The 19,354-nt window shown below is 34.6% G+C and overlaps 1 protein-coding gene across 2 annotated transcripts in view; it reads right to left on the bottom strand.

Moving 5' to 3' along the window:
- Rc3h1 (ring finger and CCCH-type domains 1) overlaps positions 1–19,354 on the bottom strand; it is an 83,278-nt gene that overhangs the window by 26,221 nt on the left and 37,703 nt on the right. For both annotated transcript variants that reach the window (XM_027935033.2, XM_071600294.1), the window contains 6 exons: positions 18,467–18,706; positions 17,799–17,974; positions 13,131–13,331; positions 8,242–8,374; positions 3,019–3,137; positions 1,447–1,559 (listed from right to left, as the gene is read on the bottom strand). In XM_027935033.2, the coding sequence (XP_027790834.1) occupies positions 1,447–1,559; positions 3,019–3,137; positions 8,242–8,374; positions 13,131–13,331; positions 17,799–17,974; positions 18,467–18,706 (982 nt within the window). The remainder of the gene's footprint in view (positions 1–1,446; positions 1,560–3,018; positions 3,138–8,241; positions 8,375–13,130; positions 13,332–17,798; positions 17,975–18,466; positions 18,707–19,354) is intronic.

Raw genomic sequence — 19,354 nt, 5'->3', positions numbered from 1 at the left:
TTGGTTTTACAATATTGGAGATTGAACCCAATAGGGCCTTGTGTATGCTAGGGCCAACAGGGCCTACATGTTTTCCTTTTTATTTTACATGAAAGTGGTTCATTTTGTAACTTTACATATATCAGCTACTACTTCCAGAATGTTAAGAGTCAGGTGAAATGGCACATACCAATAATCCCAGCCACTCAGGAGACTGAGGTAGGAGGATCCCAAGTTTAAGGCCAGCCTGGGTAACTTAGTGAGACCCTGTCTCAAAATAAAATAAAAAGGGCTGGGGGTGTGCTTATTGGTAGAAGGCCTCTGGATTCAATACCAGAACAACGACAACAAAAAGGAAAACCCCGGAATGCTAACTAACTTTCTAGGAGAAAAACCTTACCTTTTTACTGACTTAATAAGATGAAATTATTATTGTACTAATTAAATGCATCATGCTACCATGGTGGCTTTTAAGATATAATTAATTAACTGGCTGAGAAAGTATCTATGATACTGTTATTATACTATAATACAAAGTATCTACTGTTGTATTAAAGGATTTTGATCTAAAATTGATGTTAGATTTTATTCAAATGACTTCTGCAATCTTTGGGTATGATCATGTTATTTCTTCAATCTATTTTAATGAATTACTGAATTCTTTTATTTGGAGTGATTTTTAATATTAATATTTTTGTCATTTTCTTTCCCTTTCTTTCTTTTGTTGGTTTTACAGTGTTGGAGATTGAACCCAACAGGGCCTCGTGTATACTAGGTGAGTGTCTACCTCTGAGCTATACTCCCAACCCCTAAAATTTTCTTTAATTGTGTTATCTTTGTTAAAATTTGGTGTGTCATACCGGCTTTATTAAAAAAAAAAAAAGAAAAAGAAGAAAAAAACAGGCATGGTAATTCATACCTATAATCCCAGTGACTCAGGAGGTTAAAGCAGGAAGATCACAAGTTCAAGGCCAGCCTGGGCAACTTAGCAACCCTTAACAACTTGATGAAACCCCATCTCAAAATAAAAAATTAAAACGGATAGGGATGTAACTCCTCGGTGGCAAAGGATTGATAGGTTCAATCCCCAGTATCTGGCGAAGGAGGGTGGTGAGCGCAGGTGGTCTTTCTTTCTTTAGTGTGCTAGAAAACTTAACATCACTGTAATTATCCAGCCCTTGAAATTTCAAAAAACTATGAAGTTGAGCCAATGGCAAAATTTTCCACAGGTAACACATTATATAATTATTAAAAATTAGCTAAAATTAATGAAAATCGCTAACATTCTAATTTTTTTTGTAGTAAAAATGATTCATTTTGAGATAAACCTAAACACAAAATAGTTTTCTCTGTAGAAACAATGTAATTAATGAAAGCCGAAAAAACCACTCTCCTTATTTCTCAAAGTCAGCACACTGTTCTACTAATATCTTATTCCAAAGGCTGTCTCATGCTTTTCACACTTACTTTTCCAGTTCCTCTTGTGAGTGTGCAAATGTACAGCTGGCACCACGAGGGCATCCTCCTCTTTGCTTCATATCTCGACACATGTATGTTTTATATTTGCTATGCTGTGGAGGCTAAGACCAAAATCAAAACATCAGACATAAAACAAAAATTACAAAACCAAAATAAATGCAAATTCCATTTTGCCAGTTTAGGATTTTCACAATCTAGATGAATAAGATTAATCTCCATATTCATCTAAATTATCCAGAGACAAAGTTCTCAAAAGTTATTTTCCTTAAGTCTCAGAAAGTTAAAAATATATAAGTCCTGGGCTGGGGTTGTGGCTCAACAGTAGAGCGCCTACCTAGCACGTGCGAGGACCTGGGTTCTATCCTCAGCACCACATAAAAATAAAAATAAATAAAGGTATCATGTTCAACTACCATTAAAAAAATAAATATTAAAAAAATATATATAAGTTCTAATTTTTCTGACATGTTGATGTTAATTCTCAAACACATGGCATCATATAAATTCTTAAACCTCAGGGCAACTTTATAATCTTTCTTCCAAGTTTTATAACAGAAAAACAAACCAATGGAATTTAAGACCTGCAAATGTATAAACTCTCTTCTAATATTTGTTTTGTGCAATGTTCAGACAGATATACATTTCCTATAAAATACTACAAAATGTACAAAAGGTCCAATAACCAATTCGTGACTTGCATAAGAATATGCCAATGACTTAAAATTCTCCAAAGGTACAAATTAAGCTTATTATTTACAACTTGAGGATAGGCATTAGGATGGATTTCAAAGTTAATATTAAATATAACACAAAAGTGAACCAAGTTTAACATATTTTATCACTAATGGCAGATCTTAAAAGCTTGTCTCATTGTTTTTGCTATATTCTTTGTGATAGCCAATGGAATAGAAAGCAACTGAAAGTTTCAGGTTTTTCAAAATTTCTTAGTCATAAAATAAAGCTCTTTATCTGTGTTTAGAATAAATGGGAAAATCATACCCAGATTATTCTACTAAGCAGGCTACTTTTGATATTTTTTGCCTTTCCACAGGGGAAAAAGATAGATTGCATAATCTATTTTTAATATTTACCTAAGTCAGGGAAATTAATAAGAGTATTAAATTCACAGGCTTTTCACTGCATATATAATAATATAGAAAAACCATTTACAGCTGTATGAGCAGTATTGGATTACTTAATACAGCAGTAATACCTACTGTCAAATTAATATATAATACAAAGTCCAGAGAATAATCTTAAATGGAATAAGGTTTAGCACGGAATATGCTTTCTTCATCAAATGTTGATATATTCGATGTGAAAAGTGAACCAGTGCAACATCAGATCAGTAAGGATTAGCTTAATGATGTTGGAAAAAATTACTAGGCTAAACCAGTAAATTGGCTGCTAACCATGCTAATTTATAATTTACATAGTTTTGATTGTCAGAGTCTTAAAATATTCATGTTATCTTTTTGACTTCATATCTGTAGATTTACTCACAGTAGTTTCAAGGTATATGCATGGTGACTTAATTTTAAATTTTAAGCTGTATCTTACCTGCTGTTGATCTGCTCCTTTTTTGCTATGGTTCTGTATATAATCAACCAGCCCATGTACAACTGTACGCACAGCTACCAGTCCATTTTCTAGCTGTTCCCAAGTAGGAGGAGGAGCATCTATAGAACAAATGACAACAAAAATCTTCTTTAGCTATAATGTTATTAAATATTTGGTCCAATATATTAATAAAGAAGTTGCAATCAAGCATAATGCAGCCTTTCAAATAACTTATTCACCTAACCTCCTTTTTAAAGGAATGGACATATTCTTTTAAAAGATGTGTTTACAAACTAAAATTACCACAGGGGGAAAAAAGGTAACAAAGGAATTAAGGAAGCCAGAAAAAAAAGGCACCTGTCATTAGAACCTTAGTATTGAACAGACCAGAGTGTGACATGGACTGCACTGACTGGAGAACATATCTCTGATATAAATGTATGGTTACCACTCAGCGTCTTCAACTAATTGTTCTTATGTAAAGATGCAAGGTTGGTCCTATAGTTTCCCAGGGACATCTGAAATCTGAGATTCCTAAATTTATCAATTTTCTGTTTTTTAAATGCTGAGAATTGAAACCAAGGCCTTGCACCTGCTAGGCAAGGGCTCTCTACTACTTAATTATACCCCTAGTCAAAACTTAAAAACAGTTTTTTTAAATATATTTTTAAAATATTTTAATAGTTGTAGTTGGACACAATACCTTTGTTTTACTTATTTTTATGTGGTGCTGAGGATCAAACCCAGTGTATCACACGTGCCAGGCAAGCACTCCACTGCTGAGCCACAACCCCAGCCACAAAATTTAACAGTTTTTAAATGTTGGCACCTAACAGATTTAGAACATTATACAGACCAACACAGGGGAGTTCACACAAAACTTAACTATGGACTGCCTAGAGTCAGCCAATTTGGTATGTTTATTTTGAAGTTTTACATAATTCAGGTATAGGATAAACAAAATGTTTAATAAGCTTAATAGAAGAGGTATTATATAAAGCAACTCAGCTACAGTCTTCATTTAGTATTTGTTAGTGCCAGATTTTTATTATATAACAATTAACCATAAAACTAAATATAAAATAATCTCTAAAAGAAATACAAAATCAAGAGCAAACACATTTTTAGACATGACTTCTTGCTGAAGCCATCATGCAAGACTTCTTGGTGACAACATTTGAATGGGGCTTTGAAGAACTTATATTTGGGAACATCTACCATGCCTGAGTATTGTTCTAGTTGCTAGAGAAGCAGTAGTGATAAAACAAAAATTCCCATTATATTCAAGGAAAGGTTCCAGATAATAAACAAGAAAAATAATCAAAACAGAGTTTTAATTTTTTTTTCATTTAACATTATATTGCAAGCATTTTCTGTGTTTGCTCCACCAATTTTCAATTTTATATATTTATTTATTTTGATACTGGGGATTAAAACCAGGGCACTTAACCTATGAGTCACACCCCTAGCTCTTTTTTTTTAATTCTTCTTTTATACTTGAGACAGGCTCTTGCTAAGTTGCTTAGGGCCTCGCTAAATTGCTGAAGCTGACTTTGAACTTAAATCCTCCTGGCTCAGCCTCCTGAGCTTCTGGGATTACAAGCATGTGCCACTGTAACCGGCTCAGAGTTTTTAGGAAATGATGAAAACTGAAAAAAGAGAACAAAGAAAAGAAGTGCAGCAAGTTATATAAACTTTCAGAGAAGCCAGAGGAGGCCTCCTTCAGGAGGCTACATTTAGTAAAAGACCTGTAAAAAGGGTTTCAGAGTGTCTTAATAGAGATACTAGGAGGAAATCTTTCTAGTTAAGAGGGAAGAAAAACTGCTAAGACCTTGATGTGAGAGTGTGATTGGCAGGTTCCATACTAGCAAGGCTGGAGAGAGATAATGAAAGACCAGACCATGTGAGGACTTATAGGTCATGGGCTAGATTTTAACTTTTACACTGGGTAAAGGAAAGCCACTGAAAAATTTCGGGGCAGAAAATTAATAGGATCATTTTGGCTCTTGTGGTATGTCATACACAAAACAGGAGGCTAGTCTATAATCTATAAGGAGAGATAAAGATTGTAGCAAGGACGGTACTAAGAAGTTCGTGGATTCTAAATGAAATTTAAAGGTAAGGCCTACTGATTTAGCTGATGGATCACATATACACTATGAGATAAAGAGAAGGTAAGGATCTTTCTGAGGTTTTGAACCAAACAAATCAAAGAACAGAGTTGCCACTAACAAGATAAGGGGAGAAGCTCATTTTTAAAGTTTGAAATACTAATTAAGACTCATTATGGTGGCTGGGTACACACACACACACACACACACACACACACACACACACCACACACAGGCTAGGAAAAAAGACTGAGCTAGATGAACTCTATTTCAGATTTTAAAAGACAATCAGTTATAATGTCTACACTACTTTATATGGCACCAAAAGAGAAACATATCACTGTATAATTTCAGAAATGCTAATATCAGAAAAAAAAAGGTAGGCCTCAGAACTGATGAAACAAGAATAAATTTGTGAACCATATAAATGATATTTAAACATATGAGACTTGCTGATATTGTCTTGGGATTGGATGTAAGTAGAAAAGAGAAGAGGTACAATGATTAAACTTTGAGACTACCCCAAGAGTCATCAGCTATAGATGGGAAATCAGCAGAAAAAATGCCGAGGACAGCCTAATAAAGTAAGAAGGAAATTAGGTGAATGTGGTGGCATAGAAGCCAAGAAAAAAGCATTTCAAGGAAAAGACAATAAAAAGTAATGATAGATGCTATGGATAGTTTCAAATACAAGAATTGAGAACTGAACTCTGGAACTGGTCACAGGGAAGTCACTGTGACCTTGATGATGTTAGTTTAGATAGAATGGTAGAGAAAAATGCCTGACTGGATTGAGTTCAAGACAGTGGCATCAGGGCTGGTGACACAGCTCAGTGGTAGAGTAAGCCCTACGTTTAATTCCCAGAAACATGCACAAAGTGTTATTAAAAAGGTAAAAAACATTTCTAGGTAGGTGGAAAAAGGGGCTAAAAATGAGTTAAGATGAGAGAAATAACTGTATTTAAATGTTGATAGAAGTACTCTAATAAAGGAAAACTAATGATATCAGAAAAAGGACACTGATGGAATATGCTTGTCAAGGTGATGCTAGTGCACGATGAGAAAGGGTGGCTTTAGTTCAATGAACAGTTTATCTACAATTATACGAAAACAGCAGAATATACTGGCATAGATGTAGATAGGCTAATATAGTGGTAAGAGCTTGTGGAATTTCGCTTAATTGCTCAGAATGATCAAAGCAAAAAAGTGGAAAAAACTATATATTCTTTTTAAAAAATATATCTTTTTAGTTGTAGATGGACATAATACCTTTATTTTATTAGTTTATTTTTTTATGTGATGCCAGGGATCGAACCCAGTGCCTCATGCATGCCAGGCAAGCACTCTACCACTGAGCCACAACATCCTTACTGTATATTCTAGGAAGAGATTTGATGTGGTTTCATTGAGCAATCTTGGAAGTATATCTGCAAAAGGAGGCTGCTTTAAAAAAGTAAGATAAGGGGCTGGGGTTGTGGCTCAGCGGTAGAGTACTTGCCTAGTATGCACAAGTCCCTGGGTTCAATCCCCAACCCCACATGAAAACAAAACAAAACAAAAAAACACTAAATAAGCAAAATAAAGGTATTATGTCCATCTCCAAATAAAAAATAATAATTTAAAAAACCCTAAATAAACAAAATAAAGGTATTGTGTCCATCTACCTTTGTGTGTGTGTGTGTGTGTGTGTGTGTGTGTGCTGGGGATTGAACCCAGGGTTTGTGCATGCAAGGCAAGCACTCTACCAACTGAGCTATATCCCAAGCCCTACTACTAAAAAATGTATTAAAAAAAAAAAAAAGGTAAGAGGATTCCAAATATTCCTCTGAAAGCAATGAGGTATAAGTGAAAATTTATGAGTGTGGAATAAGTTCCAGTTTGCAGCAGTTAAGTACACTGGATTGGAAGAATTCATAGGATACAAAGTTATAACCATTCAGTCTGAGAGAAAAGGAACCAGGCTCTCATCTCAGTAAGGTGCAATAATAGGCGTGGAATAGAGAAACTTATAAAAGAAGAACAAATAGATCCTGTTGTCTGAAATGATATGTAGAGTTAAGTGAAAGAAAAGGTATGCAGCAAGACAGAAGACTAAGGTTTTTAAGGTTACGTACATCAGAGAATGTTAGTGAGGAAACAGGAGGAAGAGCAGTCATCAAATGAAGATGATCTTACTTTGAAACACAGAGCAGTTTTTGGGAAATGGATTTGGAGTGAAGAGATAACAGTGACAGAGATATATGGAAGTCTATTTCTATGAAGAGGTAATACCCTGATGCTAAAAACCAACAACCATCATCAACAAAGCATGTAGAGAATACAAAGTTCCAAGAGCACAATTCGACTACAAGTTTGTGGAAAGGAGGGAAAAGAGTGGTACAAATCAAGACAGAAGCAGCTTTCAAAACAAAAGAGAACATGAGACTGCAGAAATATAAGGTGTCAGAAGAGTTTCTATACCAAAGAAGTGTTCAACAACATTATTAAATGCTGAAGTCAAATTTAAAGGTCTGAAGTCTTTGGAATTAGAGACTTGAAAACTTCTAGCAAATATTAACAGAGTTTTAGTTCAGTAGTAGGAATAAACACTGTGATAAACACAAGTTAAAATAGCTTAGATGCAAACGTTAGGTAAAAAATTAAGCTTGGGTACATTTTCAGGTCAAGAAACAGAATATAGGAAAAGGCTGACAAAGTAAAGATACCCAAAAAGAGAAAATTAATGAGCAACGTATCAAGGAAGAGGCAAAAATGAGATTAAGGAAATGCCAACTAAGAATATAGAATATAGAAAAAATGAGTTTTGGCACAGGTGAGAAAGGTAAAATACAGCACAAATTTGTGATGGAAGAAAGAAGAAATATAAAGGAGCCTAAAGAGATTCGTGGTGAAGTGATTAGCATAGCTAATCATTAAGTAAATGAAAGTGTCAAATAAATATTATTTTAAATGAAATAAGGAAGAAGATTTGGGACAAAAAGAATACTATAGAAAAGATCTTGAAAAAATATTCTGGGAAATTCTAGAGGAATGTAACAAAAGACAAATGAACAATCACTGAACAGCTGAGGACACACATAAGATATAGTTCATTAGTTTCCTTTGGGTTTACCTGGACTTGGGTCAATGTTTGCTAATAGTTCCAAATGGGGTCTTAGTCGGTTCAAGTTTGCTGGGTCTCCAGTCCGCTGGAGAGCAATTGTTAGTTCCTGAACACTCTGAGCAAAAGAGGCTGGGGTCTGCAACTTAAAAAACATAAATATTAACTTTCTCAGAGACCAGATACTTCTTATAAAATAAAGATTACTTACAACTCATAGATGTTTCTGAAATTTATCTTATTCACATACCTTATATGTTTTGGCCAGAGTGAATTATTTATTACCTAAACAAACTCCTTATATCTCCACAATGTTTTAAACAGGGTATAAACAGGCATGTGGTATAAAGCACTATTCCCTCTGCTTACACATTCTTCAAATGTGGGACCTTTCTTAATTTATCAATTTCATAGTACCATTGTTTTTGCTTTTTTTAAATTATTTTTTGGTAATGCGGATTGAACCCAGAATCCCTTTACCACCAAGCTACATTCCTAGCACTTTTTAATTTGAGACAGGGTCTCACTGAGTTGCTTGGGGCATCATTAAGTTGCTGAGGCTGATCTCGAACTTGTGATTTTCCTGTCTCATCCTCCCAAGTCACTGGGATTATAATCACGCACCACTGTGCCTGGCTCTAACTTTGGTTTTCATAGCACAGTGTGTTATTTCGGCTCTAAGGGGGTCCTTCTAAATAATTAAAATTTGGAAATACAGTCTACAGGGTCTAAGATCATGACACTGAATATAAATCTTATTAACATCAGAAGCTCTTCTGTTAATTGGAATAAACAATTTCAAGAACTCTACCAGCTCAAACAATCTTATATTAGTTTGGGATTCTTGGAAGCATTCAGTTTGTATAGGTCCCAAAAGTTTAATGAGACACATTCTCACATTATCTACTTCAGGTGGGCATAACACGTCTCTTTAATTTGAAAACACTACCACCCTGATTTTGTAATAGTAATTGAGGGTTCTTGATAAATGAAAACACTTCAATGAGAATTTTCCTCCTGAAAATGGTCACTCTTCAAGAGGTAATGTTTTAAACAGCATACATTTAAAAAAAAAAAAAAGGAAAATAACACAATTATCCTTAGAATCCTGACATGCCTTTATTTAATTTTTAATATATGTACCAAAACTTATTATAATTTAAAAAACATAATTAAATAATTTATTATAATTAAAAAACATAGTCAGCTATTTATATATTTGTTTTGGCTTAATACTATAACTGAAGCATTTTTAGATTGCTAGCCATTTTTATCATAAACCATTTCAGACAAATATATCTAATGTATTCCATCACCAAGACTTAATAAATAATAACATTTAAGTTTTTTTTTTTTTTTTCTTTTGGTGGTATTAAGGATTGAACCTGGGGCACTCTACCACTGAGCTACATCCCCAGTCTGTTTCATTCTTTTATTTTTTTATGAAAAAAAAAAAAAAAAATATATATATATATATATATATATATATTTGGACACAACATATTTGTTTATTTTTATGTGGTCTGGGATTGAACCCAGTGCCTCATGCATACTAGGCAAGTGCTCTACCATTGAGCTATAATCTTGGTCCGTTTTTATTTTATTTTATCACAGGGTCTCACTAAATTGCTGAGGTTGACCTTGAATTTGCGATATTCCTGTTTCATCCTCTGGAATAGCTGGGATTACAGGTGCATCACCACACTTGACTCACTATCATTTTTAATAAGAAATTAAATTCAGAGTTATACAAAAGTACATACAAGAGGAAGTGAGGGGAAAGGGAAAAATAATACAAGGGGGACAAATGAATGTCAGTAGAGGGGGCAGAGAGAGAAGAGGGGAGGGGAGGGGAGGGGAGGGGAGGGGGGATAGTAGAGGATAGGAAAGGCAGCAGAACACAACAGACACTAGTATGGCAATATGTAAATCAATGGATGTGTAACTGATGTAATTCTGCAATCTGTATATGGGGTAAAAATGGGAGCTCATAACCCACTTGAATCAAAGTGTGAAATATGATATATCAAGAACTATGTAATGTTTAGAACAGCCAACAATAAAAAATTAAAAAAAAAAAAAAAGAAATTAAATTCTATGTATCTGCTGAAGAGGATTTTCCTCTCAACTAACTTTAGGGCTACGTTAGTGTTCTGAGCTTATAAATCTTCTTTAATCACTCCCTTATTTTCTCCATTTAAATAATGTAGCAAATAATACTCCTGAGATTGTAAACTCTTTAAAATTTTTTAATATTTCCTTAAAATTAATTATTTGGGCCAGTTGCGGTAGTGCATGCCTATAATCCCAGTGGCTCAGGAGGCTGAGACAGGAAGATCATGAGTTCAAAGCCAGCCTCAGCAATGGAGAGGCACTAAGGAACTCAGTCAGAGAGACCCTGTCTCTAAATAAAATATACAATGTAGGGCTGGGGATGTTGCTCAGTGTTCAACCTGAGTTCAATCCCCAGTACCAAAACAACAACAAAAACAAAAATTTATTGGCAATAGCACATTCAAAGGATAAGAGTATTTTATAGGTTTTTGGTTTTAATCCGGGGGTATTTTATCACTGAGCTCCATGCACAGCCCTTTTTTTTTTTTTTTCCCAGATAGGGTCTCAATAAGTTACAAAGGGCCTCAATAAATTGTTGAGGCTGGCCTTGAATTTGTGATCTTCTTAATTCAGCCGCCCAATCACTGGGAATAAAATGTGTGCTACTGTCCTTGGTTTATAGGTTTTTATTCACTGACAAATTGCTTCCCACAACAATCTATAATGTATACTTTACAAACAACCAGCAATGTTTTGAGAGTATATATGTGTGTGTATACACACACAAACTTTAACGGGCAATACTTGGTATGTCACTATTTTAATCATTATTGCTGGTGATAAATTTATTTATTTGTTTATCTATTTATTGTATAAACCACATCTGCAGTCCTTTTTTATTCTGAGATGTTGTATTGCTAAATTGCTGAGGCTGGATTAAAACTTGCAATCCTCCTGCCTCAGCCTCCCAAGTAGCTTGGATTAAGTTAGCCAGTCCTTTTTTTTATTCTAAGATGTGGCCTTGCTAAATAGCTGAGGCTGGATTCAAACTTGCAATCCTCCTGCCTCAGCCTCCCAAGGTGCTTGGATTAAGTCATGTGCCACATTGCCCATTCTTGATGTATTCTCTTTGTGAACTGTTAATTCCTGTTTCTCTCTCTATTAATTTATTGGAATTAGTGCTTTTGGGGAAATTTCTAGTAAATTCTATATTTGTACTGTACTGTATGATAGCTTGGCTATCATATTTAGCAATTTAAGTTTAAATTAATTTATTTTATTTAATTTCAACTGTTCCACAAGTTACATTTCAAGTACTTAGCAGCAGCTGGGGATATAGCTCAGTAGCAGAGCATTTGCTTAATATGTGTGGGGCCCTTGTTTCAATCCCCATAACCAAAAAATAAAACAACAACAACAAATAAAACAGAAAAATTAAGTGCTTAACAGCTATGTGGGGCTAATGATCAACATAGTGAACAGTATATACAAAGAATATTTCCATTATTACAAAAAGTTCGGTATTATGTATTGCTCTATAAAATGACAAGATATGAAATACATTACAAATTTTGCTTACCATTTTGTAGTACAAAGATCTCTGGATTTTAAATTTAAAGCAGGATATGAAAAAATTCTTCTAGGACCTATGCCTAATTATATAGTTCAACTGAGACAAAAAGTTTAACCTATCTGCAAAATCTTTTGAAAAGTAAGCGAAGTTTTTCTTCAGAGGTGGAAAGCAACTACTTTAAAGAGATCATTATTAAGGTTTCAACAAATTATAACCAGTCAGTTGCTTAACTTCAAATACAAGCTCCATTCTAACCTAGGCACATATCAACCTTTAAGTTTCAACTAGTGTTATTATTTTATTAGTTTGACCCTATTACTCTAAATTAAATGTACGGTAGGCTCTAGAATTGGCAATCATTTCTGGAATTATAAGTATTTAAGGTGAAATACTAAAAGATAATACTATTATTTAACATACTATAGTATGTTTTACATGCTGCTTTAAGACTTTTTAATAGCACTTTCATAAATTTCATTATGAATTACAACAAACAGTTCTAGTATTACTCTGTTTTTTTTTTTAGTTGTCGATGGATACAACACATTTATCTGTTTGTTTATTTATTAATTAATTATGTGGTGCTGAGAATGGATCCCAGTGCCTCACATGTGCCAGGCAAGCGTTCTACCAATGAGCTACAACCCCAGCCCCTTGTATTACTCTAATTTTAAGAGAAATATAGTTTTTAGCATCAGATACAAATAATGAGCCTGATCTAACATTTACATCTACTTGAATGGTCTTTTTATCCTAATAAACAATAGATAAAATAGAAACAAGTTTACTGAAAATCTGATCTACCTCAGAATGGTAGTAGCTTCATTATATGTGAAATTATTCTGGCTAAGAATCATAAGAAACCACAATACACAGATCTAATAGATCATAAAATGAATACTAAAGAAAGACAATAAAGATTTTTAGAAAGTGGGTTTAACTAATCCTGTGATCAAAACTCAAAGAGAATAACAAAGGGAGAGAGGCAATGACTAAATAAAAGACCAGAGACCCCGCCCCCCCCCAAAAGCAATGTGGGAGAGTAACTAGATAAAGCATTTTAACACTAATCAAATATTTAGATAAACAAACTAGTATTCTGATGTGACTAGTTATAACATGACACAGCCACACTGGATACAAATTACAAAAAGCCTGACATGCAGTATTCACTTCAATATGCATTTGTTAAGTAAATGAATTACCAAATCATAAATCATAAAATATCAAAATTCTAAGGGTAGTCTAACATAAAGGACAAAAGAGGCTCTACCTTGTCAATAATGGACTGCATGTGAGATTTGTGAGACTGGTCTCCATAAAGCAAAGAGGACCACTGGTCTGGTGCAATCCTTAAGCCTGCTTCCATAGCAATCTGTACTATCTGGGAGTCATGCTCTCGTCGCAGAGCTTCATAGGTTCTAAATTCTTCTTTAAGCTGCATCAGAGAAGAGTCTTCATCACGTTTGGTGACCTAGTCAGAAACAGTTAATCTCATAATGAGGTAAGGAAATAAGTTTATGCTTTATATAAACACAGATAACAATTTCAAATGTAAAAAGTTTCTTCCAGCAACAACACCAAGATTAAAACGTAATATGCCATTTTGCTTATAAAACATGCTCCAACAGAGATGTCAAAATCTTCTGCTAGGTCTTCCAGAAAGAAAGGACATATATGGGAATGAAATTCAAAGACTGGATAAAACTTAATACATATCTGTGTGTACGTATACCTTTTTGAAAAGAAAATACTTACAGAAGGACAATTATTCTAAAAAGTAGTACTCTAGGGGCTTGCCTGACATTGAACTATGTGGTACCAATAACTTGAGGAACTTTAGATGCTGATGTGATTCTAAAGATTACTAATTTGTATTTGGCTCAATTATCTATGTAGTTCTATGAAATGGGCCACCACCAAGTGTAAAGTTTGAGATGCTAGACTAGAATAATCAAAATGTTGATAATTATGTATGTATGCGTGTATGCGTGTGCATGCGTGCCCTCGCGAGTGGGACCGGGGGAGAGGCAGTTTACCTAGGATTGAACCCAGGGATGCTTAACCACTTCACCACATCCCCTGCCCTTTTTTGTATTTTATTTGGAGACAGGGTCTCACTGAGTTGCTTAGTGCCTCACTAAATTGTTGAGGTTGGCTTTGGACTTGCGATCCTACCACCTCGGCCTCCCAAGTTGCTGGGATTACAGGTATCTGCCACCATGCCCAGGTGATAATAATATTTTTAAATAATAAAAAAAGCAACTAAGGGCTGGGGATGTGGCTCAAGCGGTATCGTGCTCGCCTGGCATGCGTGCGGCCCAGGTTCGATCCTCAGCACCACATACAAACAAAGATGTTGTGTCCGCCGAAAACTAAAAAATAAATATTAAAAAAAAATAATAATTCTCTCTCTTAAAAAAAAAAAAAAGCAACTAGGGATGGGGTTGTGACTCAGTGGTAGAACGCTCACCTAGCACATTTGGGGCCCTAGGTTCAGTCCTCACCACCACATAAAAATAAATAAACAAAGGTATTGTGTCCAACTACAATTAAAAAGTAAATAAATATAAAAAAAATAGCAACTAGTTGCTGAGCACTTAGTATTGTGCCAGTCAGTATGTTAAATTACTGAATTAACCATTACACTACTGTAGTAACTCATTTTTTTAACTTACTGACTTAAGTACAAATGTTATCACTCCCAATAAGTCACATTTTATATCAAGCTGTACTTAGACTAACGGTTTAACAAATCAAAATAAAATAATTAATTCTAGCCTAAGATCATCTACATATTTAGCTTTAACTTTTTCTTTCCATAAAGATACCTAATATTCTAGTGGAAAATTCTGTTTCCTTCCTCCCACCTAAAAAAAACAGAATATTGTAGTCAGGATTCCATATCACACTGATATTAATTTAAAATATGTATTCCATTCTCATTACAAAGAAATAAAGTCCAATCTATATTTTGTTAGGAAAGTCCACAGAAAGATGAAAATCAAGCCATTAGTTAAAAAATAAACTAAATTACATTCTACCACAGTTCATGGGCTCAAAGACCAAATACTTGTGTGTGTGTGTGTGTATATATATATATATACACACACACACATACATGTATGAAAACACTCCCACTAAAACAGGCAGGTAGACCAATGGTATAGAATAGAGGACACAAGAGACTAACCCACATAATTACAGTTACCTTATATTAGACAAAGGTGCCAAAAACATACATTGGAGAAAAGACAGCCTCTTCACAAATAGTGCTGGGAAAACTGGAAGTCCATATGCAACAAAATGAAATTAACTCCTATCTCTTACCATGCACAAAACTCAACTCAAAGTGGATCAAGGACCTAGGAATTAAACCAGAGACCCGGCATCTAATAAAAAAAAAAGTAGGACATAATCTTCATCATGTCGGATTAGGCCCCAACTTCCTTAATAAGACTCCTACAGTGCAAGAATTAAAATCAAGAATGAGATGGACTCAAATTAAAAAGTTTCCTCTCAGCAAAAGAAACAATCTATGAATAGAGCACCTACATCTTGGGGGCAATTTTTTACCCCTTACACAGATAGAGCACTATCTCTATGGTATATAAAGAACTCAGAAAGCTAAACACCAAAAAAAACAAATAACCCAATCAATAAATGGGCCAAGGAAATGAACAGACACTTCTCAGAAGAGAATTTACAATCAATCAACAAATATATGAAAAAATGTTGGACATCTCTAGCAATTAGAGAAATGCAAATCAAAACTACTCTTAAGATTTCATTTCACTCCAGTCAGAATGACAGCTATTATGAAGACAAACAACAATAACTGTTGGTGAGGATGTGGGGAAAATGTACACTCATACATTGCTGGTGGGACTGCAAATTGGTGCAGCCAATATGAAAAGCACTATGGAGATTCCTTGGAAAACTGGGAATGAAATCACCATTTGACCCAGCTGTCCCTCTCCTTGGTCTATATCCAAAGGACTTAAGAAGAGCATACTAGAGGGACACAGCCACATCAATGTTTAAACCAGCACAATTCACGATAGCTAAACTGTGGAGCCAACCTGGATGCCCTTCAATAGAAGAATGGATAAAAAAAAAAAAATGTGGCACATATATACAATGGAATATTATTCAGCAAAAAAAAAAAAAAAAAAAAGAATAAAATCATGGCATTTGCAGGTAAATGGATGGAGTTGGAGAAGATAATGCTAAGTGAAGTTAACCAATCCCAAAAAACCAAATGCCGAATGTTTTCTCTGATATAAGACTGATTCATAGTGGGGTAAGGAGGGGGAGCATAGGAGGAGTAGGAGGAAAAACATAGGAGAAGGAGCTTAGGAGGTAGAGGTGGGAGGGGAAGGGAGGAGGCAGGGGGTTAGAAATGATGCTGGAATGTGATGGACATCATTATCCAAAGTATGTATATGAAGGCACGAATTGGTGTGAATATACTTTATATAAAACCAGAGACATGAAAAATTGTGCTCTATATATGTAATATAAATTGTAATACATTATGCTGTCATATATAAAAATAACTAAATAAAGGGTTTCAAAAAATAAAACAAAAAAAGAAAGAAAGAAAGAACTCTCAAAACAGGCTAACCTTCATTAAAAGATAAAATTTGCTTTCTATATGACACACTGATTCCCCAGACTCAACTCTCAATACTCTTGAGCAGGGCTTTTTCCTCCTTCTGGAGTAGCCCACATTCTTGCTTGAATGTGTATTCCTTGCTTTACCCCAAAAGTAGAGTCTTTCTTGAGATTGCTCCCATTCTCCTTTGAATATGTATCTACTTTCCTAAATAAACCTCTGTCAATACCAAAAATAAAAGTTAAAAAAATAAATAAATAAAGTCCTGGAGCTGTATGGTACTAACAAATTATCTCACAGCTTGAAAAAACTTTTCAAATGAAAATTTAGAAGATACTTAAAGAGTACAGCTGGAACACAGTAATATGAACACACATTCCTAAGAGGAATGCTTAAAGTAGAAAAAATTGGTTTTCAAATTTTGGGGGGAGTTACTGGATTGAACTCATGAGCATTTTACTACTGAAGTATATCACCAGTCGTTTTTATTTTTTTGAGATAGATTATAACTAAATTGTTGGGGCTGATCTAGAACTTGTGTTGTGATCCTCTTGACTCAGCCTCCAAACCGGGCATGGGCCACCACACCTGGCTTCCATTTTTAAAAAATTTTTAATTTACTGTTTAAATATCCATCTCTTTGTGTGTGTGTGTGGGGGGGGGGGGGGCTAGAACTAAACCCAGGCCTTATGCCTGGTAGGCAAACGCCATACCACTAAGTTACACCCCTAAGCCCACTATTTATGCCTTGATTTTAAGATGTTAGGAAAACAAAACAGAGGAATAATAAATGATACACAGCAGGCACCGATACCTATGTTTGAGGTAGTGTTGATTTAACTTGGGATATAAGAGAATAATATGTCCAACTTTACCACACATGCTGAAACTGAAATGGCAACAACAATTCCATTGCATATGTAGAGGAACAAATCTTCAAGAAAACTTGTTTGTGCTCAAATAACTTTCTTCAGACCAATTCTGTTTACAATGTTGGTGAAACACTGACCCAGTTGATTAGTCTCTTCAATATAAAAATCTGTAAGCCTTGGTTTGGTCTATGTTTTTCAATACCCACGTAGAAAATTTAGGGCTGGGGATGTAGCAAAGTGGTTGAGCATTTACCTAGCATGCATAAAGCCCTGGTTCCATCCCCAGCACTGAAAAGAATGAAAAAAAAAAAAAAACTTCAATAATGTATGATCTACATTCTTTACAAAAGAAAAATTCCTGAGATATTCTGTAAAGGTATAGGCAACTTTATTAAATTTAGGGAAAGGACAATGTTTCCTTTCAAGCAGAACTTTTAATTTAGATTCGTACCTTGAAGCAGGAGGCTCTGTAAAGGAGCTGAACAACATGCCCAATGCTAGTTTTAGAGGCTTGAGGAAACCGTGGCTCCAACCTTTGCACCACAAAAAGAACCAGTACTTTTCTTGACAAAGCAGAGCCATCTTCTAAGGCCAGTAGAACCAGCTTTAGAGCTTCCTCTTGCATTGCTAGGAAAAGTTGGGCAAAATAAAAAATTCATCAGGTGCAGAGATGATATATTTTATTTAAAGAACAATATATGATAATTTCTGCAGATATCACTCAATTATTGGGAAACACAATAAAAGACATTGAGAACTATGCCTTTTTTATAGTACCAAGGATCAAACCCAGGGTCTCACGCATGCTAGGCAAGCGTTTTACCACTGAGCTAAAACCCCAGTCTTATAGCTTTACATTTATTAAACCATTTTTATGGGCAATTTGGGCTTATATTCTCTATATTTTATTAAGAAAGTAGATTAGGGACTAATGCATTTAGAAAAAACTTCTCTGAAAATGAACAAACTTTGGTATTGAGAGAAAATTTTTAAGTTCTCTGAGAAACTTGTTGAGTGGGATATTGTAAACCCAGTTCGTCTTCATATATCACTTAAAAGAGTTCTACATTATACTTTTAGAATTACTAGTACAATAAATACCAAATTTTAATTATATACCTGGTCCAAGGAATTGACAGCCCCTAGCCCTGACTGCTGCCCAAAGATTGGAAGAGAGTTGCTGAGGATTCTGGTGCTGGAGAATGAGTTCTGTAACTGTTCGTTCACCTAAAGAGCGAGCAGCTCTCATGGCACGAATCCTGCCTTCTTCTTCCACTAGTTGGCAGTGAACCAGAGTCACAAGCTTCCTCTGCATTGGGCGACTCAGAACACTCTGGGTAGTGCTATTCAGACCCACTCCTTTAGAAGAAAAAAAGAACATTATTTATAGGTTTACAGTACAATTTTACAGTCCAGGAGCACTTTCTCTGATGGGCTGATTGTAGGTATGTGCATAGTAGTTCTGGGTCCTACTAGAATATTTAAAATAAACAATGTAACTACACAAGTATTTTAAAAGTATACAAATGTTTATATGTATCACATGAAATTCAACATTCACTATGACATTTGAAATACTATTATTCATTTTAATCTTTGAAGAAGAAAGAAAAAAAGATCAACCAACAATAAAAATTGTTCAAAGACCCAAATCTTAAAGTCATAACAGTTCTAGCATATTATTTCATAGTGATTAATCTTACTTTTATGATCAAATAGCAAGCCCCTTCTGGGAGGTAATAGCAACTTCCATTTTTATTACATCCCCTATTGTGCACCATCTAAAACTAGACAGAAGACAAGACTATTGACAATTGTCGAATGATGGAAAGGCTGCCCTTCTGAATCGCTAGTACTTATACATACTTACACTTTTAGTCATTCAAATAATTTTTCCAACAACACGAACTCTAAATTCACTACTTTATTTAATGGGTTTGTAACATTATTTAGTATGAAGTAGGTCTGGCTTACAATTAAAAAAAATGAATTTCATTCATTTACAGT

Source organism: Marmota flaviventris, chromosome 12 (assembly GCF_047511675.1).
Source record: "Marmota flaviventris isolate mMarFla1 chromosome 12, mMarFla1.hap1, whole genome shotgun sequence".
NCBI classification, from domain to species: Eukaryota; Metazoa; Chordata; class Mammalia; order Rodentia; family Sciuridae; genus Marmota; species Marmota flaviventris.
This window is presented reverse-complemented; position numbering and strand designations above follow the sequence as displayed.